The 12,416-nt window shown below is 58.6% G+C and overlaps 1 protein-coding gene across 1 annotated transcript in view; it reads right to left on the bottom strand.

Moving 5' to 3' along the window:
- Nucleotides 1-10,131: 10,131 nt before the first annotated feature.
- Nucleotides 10,132-12,416, bottom strand: part of SPPL2B (signal peptide peptidase like 2B) — a 13,378-nt gene continuing 11,093 nt past the window's right edge. The window contains 4 exon segments of the mRNA XM_007951005.1: nucleotides 10,132-10,313; nucleotides 11,457-11,534; nucleotides 12,025-12,124; nucleotides 12,300-12,381. Coding sequence (XP_007949196.1) covers nucleotides 10,132-10,313; nucleotides 11,457-11,534; nucleotides 12,025-12,124; nucleotides 12,300-12,381 — 442 coding nt within the window.

Below are 12,416 nucleotides of genomic sequence, written 5' to 3'. Positions count from 1 at the left end.
TATATGCCGTCGAGTCGGCCCTGACTCATAGCGACCCCTCCTTGGGTTTCCGAGGCAGTATCACTATGGAAGTAGGATTGCCCAACCTTCCTTCCGATCCAGTTACATACCATTAGCCACCAGAGCTCCTTTAAAATTATATAAATGGTATGTCCAGTTACAAACCATTTATATAATTTTAAAGGAGTTCTGGTGGCTAGTGCCTAAGGCACTTGACTGCTAACCAGAAGGCCGGCGGTTCAAACCCACCAGCCACTCCTCAGAAGGAAGGTTGGGCAATCTACTTCCACAGATATACCTCCTGGGAAACCTAAGGAGGGGTTGCTATGAGTTGGATCTGACTCCACGACACATAACAACCAACAACATAATTTAAAACTTAATAAAGGGACTAAATGCCAAATTGTTGTTGCTTGCTTTGTTGGTTTGTTGCTTTGCTGGTTTGTTGCTTTGTTGCTAATGCAAAATGGGATCCTGAATTGGATCCTCGGACTTTCTCACTCTGCACTATCTTTGCAACTGAAGCTATTCCAACGTCAAACACACTACAACAGCTGTTGAAGCGTTGCTTCTGCCTTCTGCCCCTGGGTGTCAGGTAGCACTGTGCCCCACGGGACTTCCGATGGCTGATTTTTCATCAGTTAATTGACAGGCCTTTCTTCCGAGGCTTCTCAGGGTGGACGCAAACCACCAACCTTTTAGTTATTAGCTGAGCACTTAAGTATTTGCACCACCAGGGCAATCTATTCCAACATAAATAATTTTTAAATTAATAAAATGGAAAAACCCAAAGCCTCACGCAGACATCCACCGACTGTCCAGAAAGCAAGTTATCCCGTGTTCACTTTGGAACCATGCACGTGGAAACAAACATCCCCGAACGGTGCACGGGCTGAGGGGCTGGTGATGTGGCTCAGACGGGGTCATACAGACAGAGGAGCAGCCGCGGGCACAAGTCCCTGGGTGAAGCAGAGGTGAACACGCCGGGCTGTTCACCGAAAGGTTGGTGGTTCTAGTCCCCCCAGAGGTGGCAGGGAAGAAAGACCTGGGCATCTGCTTCTGAAAAGTCAGCCACCCACAGGCCTGTGGGGCCCAGTTCTGCCCTGACGGCCACGGGCGCTGGGACTCGGACTCACAGCCGCCAGCAACAGGCTTTTCTATTACCAGGGCCAGGGGACATGAAACTTGGTTTTGATGTTAAAATTTTTCCTAAATTGTTGGGTTTAGCAAGCCCTGGAGGCCGTGGAGCCCACCCTGTCTTCTGTGGGGTCTGAGAGTGTCAGTTTGATCTCTTGTGAAATGGAGGGGGGCGGTGAGTGTGGAGGTCCACAGCCACAGAGGACCCTCAGTGCACTGACCCGCAGGGCTCGTCCCTCAGCTAACTCATGGACAGTGGGAATAGTTAGTAATGAAGACCAGTGAGCTGGGAGCTCTGGTGGCATAGTGCCTCAGGCACTTGACTGCTAACCAGGAGGCTGGTGGTTCAAAGCCACCAGCCACTCCTCGGAAGGAAGGTTGGGCAATCGACTTCCGTAGTGATGCCGCCTGGGAAACCCAAGGAGGGGTCACTATGAGTCGGGTGGACGCCATGCAGGGTGTTCGGTGTTTGGTTTACTGGTGACCACTTTGATGCTCCGGTCCCTGTGGGCATGTGTGACACTTTCCTAGGCGTTTCATTCCCTCTCTGAGAGCCCGTCCCCCAGGCAGTGACCACCCACCCCCAATGCCCCCACTCGCTGCCCAGCTCCCAACCCCCCAGTCTGTGCCATCCAGGTGACCCTTCCTACACGGACTCCCCACTTGGCAGCGAGTCAGTGCGTCCGACGAGCGCCTGCGGCTGCGGTCGCCACGCCACAGAGCCGGCTACCAACCCGGGCCTCAGCAAAGCTCGCGCGCAGGAGCCGGGGACACTTCGGTCGTGAAGTGGGGACACCTTTGGGGGCTTCCCTCCCTGTGGCGTCTACACAGCCTGGCCTCGTCTACAAACACTTCCCTGCCGCGTCTATGCAGTCGGCCGCCTCTACTCGGTCAGGTCGTATTCATACAGTCCGACCACATACACACTGCGCCCGCCCCGTCTACACAGCCCCATCTACACAACCCCGACACCGTCCACGCAGCCCGGCATCCGGGCCAGTCGAGGGGCCGCAGCCGCCCTCGTTTTCTGCAGCGGAAGCCGAGCCCAGGCGGGCGACCCCAGACTCACCGCGCTCCGGGCGACTCGGCCGCCTCTCCCGCCGCGCTCGGAATGCCGGCGGCCGCGCCTTTAGGGAGCCGGGCGGAGGGGCGGGGCCGGGCGGCACCTGCACCGGGGGCCCCTCCCTCCCCGCTGCCTCCACCCCGAGCCAGCGTCACCTGGGGCCGGGGCGTCACCTGGCCGGGGTGGGGGGCCCCTGGGACAGGAGGCACCGCCTCCCCAGCCTCCCCACCTGTCCCCCAAAGTGAGCCCCTTCCCCTAACCCCCTCCCTAGGAAAACTGGTGCAGCCCTGGCGCCCAGGCGGAGGTGGGCAGGTGAGCCAGGAGGATCTGCAGACAGAGCCTGGAGCAGGACCAGGGCCCCCGGAGCCTTGAGGAGGCGGGAGGAAGGAGCCTGAGGTCAGTCAGGGCTGTTGGGTTTTGCTTTTGTGTTTTTGGTAACAACTATATTTTTAAAGGAGCTCTGGTAGCATAGTGGCTAAGGCACTTGACTGCTAACCAGAAGGCTGGCAGTTCAAACCCACCAGCCACTCCTCGGAAGGAAGGTTGGGCAATCCTACTTCTGTAGTGATACTGCCTCGGAAACCCAAGGAGGGGTCGCTATGAGTCGGGGCCGACTCGACGGCAAACGACAACAACAATATTTTTAAAAGGCGCTCTGGTGGCGTAGTGCCTAAGGCTTGACTGTTAACCAGAAGGTTGGCGGTTCAAACCCAGCAGCCACTCCTCGGAAGGAAGGTTGGGCAATCTACTTCTGCAGTGATACCACCTCGGAAACCCAAGGAGGGGTTGTTGTGAGTTGGAAATGACTGGACAGCAGTGAGTTTGTTTGCTTAAAAACTTTATTTCAGAATAGACATTGATTCCCTGCTGTTCCCATCCCAGCTCCTCGGGGACGTTTGTCACAATCACTGGGCTTGTCAGCTAAGGCCCAGGTTGCCTTGGATTCTGGGACCCTGCCTGGGACCCCCATGACACTGGATGGTCGCCCTCACACGCCTCTGGACTGTGGGGGTGTCTCAGATGTTCTGTTTTTGAGGGTCTTGGCGGTTTGGAGGGTGCTGCTCTGGAGTTGTGTAGAACGTTCCTCAGTCGGGCTGTCTGGTGTTTCTGTGGGCTTGGGGAGGGAATCTCAGGGGTAAGGGACCCTCCCTGCCCCATCGTATCGGGGTGGGAACCATCCACGTGACCCATCACCTGATGCTGACTTTGCTCACCTGGCTGAGGTGTCTCTCCCATACTGTCCATTTAGAAAGATGTCACCTCATAGCCCACGTCCCAATAGCTGATGGGTCAGGACTGTTGTGGACTTGCCTGGTGTTCACGCCTGTGTACACGGGGTGGCAAGCTGAATCTGTGAGGCCAGGCAGCCCGTGGGTGCCGCCTTGTGACAGGGAGGGCAGTATTGAGGTGTCTGCTTTGGCAGGTTCTGCTGGCTTACCACCCCGCCTTCTGCATGTGTACCCCCGCCATGTCTACATCATCCTGTCCACAGCTACATAGCTCACTGTACCCTGTCTGAACCCTGTTGGCCACCCACATGCCTACGTGCTTGCAGGCAGGGCCTTGAAGGGAGGGCACTGTCCCACCTGCAGCTCTGGACACCAAAGAGGTAGGGACATGCCTCCCACCAACCCACCTCTTGGCCCTCATCCTGCTTCAGCCACAGACTGGGTCTCCGTTTGTTACTGGGGGTGCCCACTCCATCAGAGCAACACCCTCAGAGTATCTTTTGGAACTGTCTTTGAGACCCTGGCCCATTTTTTGATACCACCATTGGTAGCAAATGTGGTCATGTACTTTTGGGGAAGGGCTGCAGGTCATGGGGAGCCATGGCTGGTGTTGGAGGTGGAGCAGCCCTGCTGGGCTGGCGGTTGGTTGGAGCCTGCAGACCCAGTCTATCTGTGTGCCCAGCTCTGGGAGGGCCTCCACCCATCCTCTCTGGTCCCTGTGATGGCTCTGAGTGTCCTGGGGTTGTCAGAACAAAGGCACACGGCCTTGGCGGCTGAGAACGGAGATGTCTTCTCTCACCGTTCTGGAGGTCAGATGTCCAGAACTGCTGTGCACCACCAGCCCATTTCCTGCCGGCCCATACTTACCTGCTGTCGTGCATCATATCCTGTTTTGAAACAAGGCCTTTGAAGATGCCGTCAGTGAAAACAAGGTCAACTGGACTAGGGTGGGTCCTAACCCAATATGAGGAGTGTCCTTGTAAGAGACAAAGGCAGTGACTGGAGTCATGTGGCCACAAGCCCAGGAACACCTGGAGCTCCGAGCTGGAAGAGACAAGGAAGGACCCGCCCCTAGAGGCCTTGGAGGGACCAAGGCCAACACCTGGATTGTAGACTTCTGGCCTCCAAACTGTGAGGCAGCAAGTTCCTGCAATTTCAGGTCACTCGGTGTGTGGCACTTTATCATGATGGGCCTGGAATACAGACACCTGTAGACGTGTTCTTCTTCATCAGTGGAGCCCTGGGCAGAGTCCAGGACACATGCACATGGAGGGCAGGCAAACAGTAACAGTCAATAAAGACTGGTTGAACGGATGGGTGGGTGGATGGATGAGTTGTGGGTGAATGGATGGGTGGATGGGTGGATGGATGGTGGATGGCTTGGGGGGTGGCTGAAACAGTAGGTGGGAGATGGGTGGATGGTGGGTAAATGGATGGATGGATGGGTGGTGGGTGGGTCGATGGCTGAGCAATCTCACAGAGAAACAGCCGTCCACGTGACCCTGACCCCTGGGGGACCCCATGTCTGAGCAGGACTGTGCCCCACAGGGTTTCCAGGAGCGGATTGGCAGGCATTTCTTCCAAGATGCCTCTGGGGGAACCCAAATCTCCACCCTATTAGTTAGCAGTCAAGCGCTCAGCTGTTCGCACCTCCCAAGACCACCAGGAATAAGCTGCTGCTACTATTGTTAGAGGAGCTCTGGTGGCACAGTGCCTAAGACACTTGACTGCTAACCAGGAGGCTGGCGGTTCAAATCCACCGGCCACTCCTCGGAAGGAAGGTTGGGCAATCTACTTCCACAGTGATACTGCCTCGGAAACCCAAGGAGGGGGTGTCACTATGAGTCGGGCCGACTCGACGGTGGCGAGCTTGGTTTTTGGTTTGACTGTTGTTAAGTGCCGTCGAGTCGGCTCCGACTCATAGCGACCCCGTGTACAACAGAAGCAAACACTGCCCAGTGCTGGCCCTTCCTCACAACCCTTTCCACACTGGAGCCCGTCGCTGCAGCCGCTGTGTCAGTCCATCTCACTGAGGGCTTCCCCTCCTTCACTGACCCTCCACCTTACCAAGCATGATACCCTTCTCCAGGGAATGGTTCCTTCTGAGAACATGACCGAAGGTGCCGAGATGAAGTCTGGCCGTTCTCACTTCCAAGGAGCATTCTGGTTGCCCCTCCTCCAAGACATATTTGTTCATCCTTCTGGCAGTCCGTGGAACATTTACTATTCTTTGCCCACACCATAATTCAAGTGCATCAACCCCTCCTTACTCATTGTCCAGCTCTCACATGCATACGAGGCTACTGAAAATACCATGGCTTGGGGCAGGCACACCTTAGTCTTCAAAGTGACAACTTTACTCTTTAACACTTTAAAAAGACCTTTTGCGGCCCATTTGCCGGATGCAGTATGTCAATACGATTTCCTGACTGCTGCTTCCGTGGGTGTTGACTGTGGATGCAAGTGTACTGAAATAGTTGACAATGTCAATCTTTTCTCCATTTAGCACAATGTTTTCCAGTAATACATCACAGTGTTGCACTGCTCTTCATAAAGCGCTCAGTGGGCAATTGTTTTCAGAAGTGGATGGCCCCATCCTTCTTAGTCTGTTTCAGTCTGGAAGGCCCACTCAAACCTGTCCACCACGGGCACCCTGCTGGTACTTTAATACTGGTGGCATGGCTTCCAGCGTCACAGTAACGCACAATCTACCATGGTGTGACAAACAAACGAGTAATCCATACTGAAGGCTGGAGTCTTTAATCTTCATCACTAAGTGCTTCAAGTCATCCTCACTTTCAGCAAGCATGGTTGTGTCATCTGTATATTGCAGGTTGTTGATGAGTCTTCCTCCAATCCTGATGCCATGTGCTTCCTCATACAGCCCAGCTTCTCGGATTATTTGCTCAGCACACAGATTGAGTAAATGTGGTCAAAGCACACAACCCTGACAGACTCCCTTTCTGATTTTAAACCATGCAGTGTCCCTTTGTTCTGTTCAAATGACACCTCCTAGTCTATGTGCAGGTTCCTCATAAGCACAATGAAGTGGTCTGGAATTCCCACTCTGAATGTTATCCATAATTTGCTATGAGCCACACAGGCGAATACCTTTGCGTAGTCAATAAAACACAAACATCTTTCAGGTATTCTTTGCTTTGAGCCAAGACCCATCTGACACCAGCAAGGATATCCCTCGTTCCACGCCCTCTTCCGAATCTGGCCTGAATTAGGAATAAGTTAAGAGTATCTAAAACACAGGGAACAAACTAAGTTACTTCTGGGATTCCTTCCAAGTCTGAAAGTCCATGAGTCAGGCCAGCAAAGCCGCAGCCTCAGCTGGCACGTGGACAGACTGGCCCATTTCCCTGTGGGCAGAAGCTGGGCTGGGGCTCTGGTCTGAGGCCTCCGTCCCGTCGTCCCCCGCCAAGCGCTCGCTTTCAAGCACCTTACTCTACAGAAGGTCCAGAGGCTAGGTGTAAATACCAAAAGCCATTTAATGTTGAGATTCAAACAGAAGCAAGGCAGAAAGTACAAACTGAACCCTTGAGGCGGGCTTATTGTCCGACATTGGTCAGATCTCCAAGACAGAACCAAACCCCCCAAGCGGTCCACACCCGGGTGTACAATGGCTTTAGTGAAGGTGCAGCGTTGCTGCGACCTTGCCTTCCCCGTGCCCTGGGAAGCTGTGGAGAGCTGACCTTGCCCTGATCATCCTGTCCCCCGTGCCTGGGGACGCCGAGGGGGCTGCCGACCTTACCCAGACCGGCAGTACTTTGTGGAGAGGCAGACAGACAGACAGAGGGAAGTAGCTTTTTTTTTCTGGCTTCCTTTCTCAGGGGAAATCATACCACCCTCGAGAGCAGTGACTGACGAGGCCACCCCGTCTCTGGCGCTGGTGATTTTTGGGGTTCATGTGACCTTGAGCCTGGTGTCTGGACAAACAGTGGGAAGGGCTGGGTGCAGGCAACCCTGTGGCAATAGGTCACTGGGAACCTCTGGGGCCTGAAGTGTGGATGGGTGGGGGGGCGGGGCGGAACCCTGGTGGTCAGTGTCCCCACCAATCCACGCACAGGGACCACTGGCTGGGGGGTAGGCAGAGTGCTGCATTGGGCAGCAGCTCCTTGGGGAGAGGAGGAGGCGTCTGTGGCATGCGGTAGTGATATGGGGTGCATCAGGTGGGGGTCTCTGTACGCACACCATATCCGTCATGGGAGGCCTGTGGGGGGGTGCACCAGGCAGGGGTCTCTGTATGCATACCATATCTGCTGCAGGGGCCCTGCCGGTGAGGTAGAAGATAATGCATTCCAGAAAAGCCCCTCGCATTCCGGGGGGCAGCGGCTGTCAGAAGAGGGAGCGCGCACAACCCGCTGGGGGCCAGCCCGCAGCACAGATGGAACATGGAGTCCCACAGTCTGGATGTCAGTGACTGAGAGGTGACCAAACACCCCAAGTCCCAGTGCCTGCGTGTCCTGGGTGCCCAGATGCCCACAGCCCCCGCGTGGGCCCCGAGAGCTGTCAGTGGGTCCAGGTGCTCACCTGCACATCCTCTGGGCTGATGGCCAACCAGAACCAAGGGCCTGTCCCTCTGCCCCGCCCTGCAGACCCCTCCCCCGTCCTGTACCCTGGGCAGTCCTGAGGCCCAGGCTCCAGGAGTCACCGGGAGGCAGTGCCTTCCAGCGAGCAGAGCCCGCACCCCTGCCTGGGAGCAGCCTCGTCGGTAAGAAGGAAAACATAAAACCCGAACAAGGGGAGAAGCGTGTTAAGCACCAGATATAAATACGCTGACAGCCGCTCGGAAGACCCCGCCGACCTCTGCTCTGCTCAGGACGCGTCCACTGGGCCCAGGCAGGTGACCGAGGAGAAAGCCAAGCACAGAGGCTCCAGAGCTCAGAGCAGCACGTGGGGACTTGGGGAGTCCAGGACGCAGACGGTGTGAGGGAAGCCGGCGCGAGGGGCTCTCGCGACGCGGCGTCAGCCGGGCCAGAGCACCATGTTCAAGGCGAGGGTAGCCCCACGCGTGTGTGTCGTGGGGGCAGTCTCGTGTTCCGTCACCAGGACTCTCAGTGGGGGGGTGGCCAGACGCAGGGGGTGCCCTGCCTGTGTGCCTAGTCCCAGGTGCTGGGCTGGGCTGCAGACTCCTCCAGGCGAGGCTGGCCCTGGTCCATGTGTTCTGGGGTGCTGGTGGTCTCAGCGGGCTCCTGGGGTGTGGGCGGTCCAGGGGGCTGCTCTTCTCCAGCGGGGGTGGCGGTGACGGCATCCTCACTGGGAGGCTGCTGTGAGGGGGGCATGCCAGGGTCTTTCAGAGGTCGTGGGCCGTCGACAGGCGCTGTGTCCCAGGGAGGCTGAGGTAGCTCTTTCTGCAAGAGAGAAGCCAGGGGTGAGACCCAGGGGGCAGGGGACACAGGGGCAGAGGGACACAGTGTGGGTGAGACACGGAGGAATGAGGGGCAGGGGAACACACGGAGGAGCTGGGACAGACACTTGTGGGAACAGGGCAGGGGTCCAAACGGGCCCTGCCCTCAGAGGGCCTTCTGTGCTTGGCTTTCTCCTCAGTCACCTACCTGGGCCCAGTGGGCAGGCAGAGGCACCCTTCCCCCCAGCCATCAGCTCCAGCCCCTGGGTGCTGTCCCCGGCACCACGGCCAGCCCATGGGCACAGCAGCAGCACCGGGAAACTTGAGGCCAGCCATCGGGACTGGCCAGGTCATGACAGAACCCTCTGTCAGAAAGCCCGGCTCTTCCCGACGCACGCTGGCCTCTCAGACGAGGCGTGGCAGACACAGAAGGGGGGCTGTGGCCTGGCACGCTCCCAGCTTCTCTGACCTTCCCAGAACACACCCACTGGAACAGAAACCCTCTGAGGAGGGCACCCATGAAAGCTGGGGAACTTTCCGGAGGGCCAGGGAAGGGTCCACTCAGGTCGGACCTGAAGCCACCACGTCCGTTAAAGCATGTCCCCCGCTGGGGTGGATGGACCAGCGCGGTCACGTCCACAAGGCTGAGCACAGTAACACCACACAGGACAGCCCCTCACCCAGGATGCTCACTTCCAGGAGGTGAATGGGTCTGTGAGTTCACCTGCAAGTCCCAGACAGGCACAGGGAGGGCAGCCTCCCACTGCTGGGTGACTGCAGGCAAGCCGGGTCCTAGGTGCCCAACGGGCATGGGCCTGACCGTCCTCATGCCATGTGACCTCAGCTGCTTTGACCAGTAAGCCTGTGTTCCCACTGTGCACCAAGGAGCACGGTGCAACAGATTCCGTCCCCTCCGTGGGGGACACCACCCCAACAGCTGCCCTCCTAGGCCAGGGGGGTCCAGCCCGTCACTGGTCCACCTTGGGCTCCACCTGTTAGCTGGATGGGGCCCTCGTCCAGCAGGGAGGCCATGCAGCTCACCCCCGAGTCTAGCACGGCTCTGCACTGTGGAAGGTGCTGGAAGCAGGAGGTCTAGCCAATGGGTGTTACTGTGCTCGGGAACCCAATGTCCCAGGAGAGAGCATCACCCAACAGAGGTGAGCAGGACGCCAGGCCGGCCCCGTAGCCCCAGCACGGCCCTGCTCTGACGGCCTCAAGCAGCCAGATGACAAGGACACCCGAGCACAGCCACAGGACACGTCAGCGTGGGCTTGGTCGAGACACAGGGCGGGGTACTCAACTGGAGCTCGAGTTAGCGCTTATTAGGCTACTTGTGCCCACGACAGTCATAGCAAACTGGTATTCACCGCAAAGCCGCTGCCCGTCCAGAACACGCCCAGCTCCCGGCGCCAGAGCGCCACGGCGCAGCTTGTCACCAGCGTGCAGGGCACCAGGTAGAGCAGGGCTGGCTGGCCACGCTGCATCAGGGCTAGTGCCACGAACGTCACCAGGAGGCCGATGCCATAGGCTGGGGACAGTGGGACAGAGGGCACGTCACCTTGGGCTGAGAGCTCGCCTGCCCTCATGCCCCATGGAGTGCGTGCCCACCCTCCTCTGCAGGGGCTCGAGGCCAGCGTCGCCCGGGGTGAGATCACGGGCGATCTCGGAGGCTGTGCAGCTGGGGGGCGGGGAGAGGCATGAAGGCGGAAGGGGAAGGAGGCGCCAGCCGGTGGCCATGGGAGGGATCCTGAATCGGAGAAGTGGCTAGACAGAGAGCTACAGACTGTGTCCAGACGTCTGATTAAATAACCTTTAATCAGAACACAGCTTGTAATTAATGTTCACGTGTAATTTGGAAAACAACAAACCTCTGATACTGAACTGTGGCCGCCTGAGGCAGCCCCTGTTCTGAGGAAAGACCTCTGAGGGCATTCACGGGCCAAGCGCCCAGTGTCCTTATCTCACCCTCAAGCGTTTGGAACACGTAAGTCTGTCTGTCTGTCCGCTGTTGGGAGCAGCTGTCAAGCCCGCTCCAGCTCACGGCCACCCTGCCTGGGTCAGACCTGCTCCAAGGTTTCCCGCGGCTGCTCTCAGAAGCAGGTCCCCAGGCCTCCCTTCCAAGGGGCCCCGCATGGCTTCCAACAACCCACCTCGTGGCCAGTCGCCCAGACCCTCGCTGTGCCCCCAGAGACTCCCACCCCCCTAGAGCGGAGCTGAGCCACAGGCAGTGAACTCTGGCAGTGGGAAGAGCTGGCCAACCCGAGGAGGAGCTGAGCCCGGCGAGCACGGAGGGCAGGCACAGGCTCCCCACGGCCCGCCCCTTCTGCGGGGGCACAGCTGTGTGCCAGTGAGCACGCGTGCATGTGCACACGGACAAGCACAGCTCACTGCCTTAGGAGCCCGCTAGGGTGGCATACGACCAACTTGGTCTGCAGTTGTTTGAAAAGAGGCGCATCTGGGCTCAACACAAATGCTGCTGTTGTGTAAATGGCCTTGGTAACAAAGAAACAAATGAAAAACTAGAGGAGAAAGTCCAGGAACAGCAAACAGACGGAGAAAAAAGAACAAAACAAGAAGAGGGAGGACGTGAGGCCAGCACACCCATGCCCCAGCTGGCTTCCGGGGGGGGGGGCGGGCCTTGGGGAAGGGGGGGCTGCCACAGGGCACGTACCGACGGTGCAGGCTGTGAAGTAGACGCGGGAGGACTGCACCTGGATGTCGAACCTGTGGCAGTAGGCCACCAGCAGCCCTGGGGGGAGAGGGTGTGAGCTGGCACCATCCCCCCGAGAAGCCACCGGCCCAGGAGCCGCCTGCCCAGGATGCAGAGCACAGACAGGATGGTACCGACCACCTAGGGCCTGCCATCTCCCAGGGGGGCGTGCTGCCCACCCAGCACGGAATGGGCATGATGCCGATTATGGTGAGTGTGTCAGGGGAGGGAGGAAGGGACAGGGAGCCCCCAGCAGGCCTGCGTGGAGCTGTGACCGACGCAGGCCACACTGGCTCCGACTGAGAGGCGTCCTCATGTCTCCAGGCGGTAAGAGCCCGTAGGGCTGCACAGGACCCTTCCCTGGGTGCTAGGCCTACTGCCCAGAGTCAAGAGCCCCTCCCACCTCAGCTCTGCCTCCTCACCTGCCCCTCCCACCCAAGCCTCTGGCCCCATGCTCCCCGGGTCCACTTCAGCCGAGGGGGACAAAGGCCCGGCACCTGGTGGGCCCACGAGAAGCATGATTTGGTACCTGGCACCAAGATGTCTCCAAAGCCCAGCAGGGAGAAGGGCCGGTCACACAGGGCCAGTGGGGAGGCATTCAGTCTGGGCACCTTCAGGACCATGGGCAGCTGCAGGGGAGGGGGAGCTGGCTTACTGCCCTGGTCCCGCCATGGGGAGCTGTGGGGGGTGGTCGGCTTAGTGCCCCAGCCCCCCGGGGCACAGACCCCTCCCCCGGCACTCTGCTGCCTCCCTACCCCCAACTCTGGCTGCACCACCCTCGGGTCACCAGGCGCAGACACCCACCTTTTCGTGGGTGGCCGAGTCTGAGGGGCCTGTGGCCACCTCCACCATGATGCTGTTACCGCTCTAGAGAGAAAGGGTCGTGTGAGGGCGGGGCTGCGGGCGGGGCGCGGGGCCGGC

Source organism: Orycteropus afer, unplaced genomic scaffold (genome assembly GCF_000298275.1).
Source record: "Orycteropus afer afer isolate SDZICR_OR568_19922 unplaced genomic scaffold, OryAfe1.0 scaffold00291, whole genome shotgun sequence".
Lineage (NCBI taxonomy): Eukaryota > Metazoa > Chordata > Mammalia > Tubulidentata > Orycteropodidae > Orycteropus > Orycteropus afer.
This window is presented reverse-complemented; position numbering and strand designations above follow the sequence as displayed.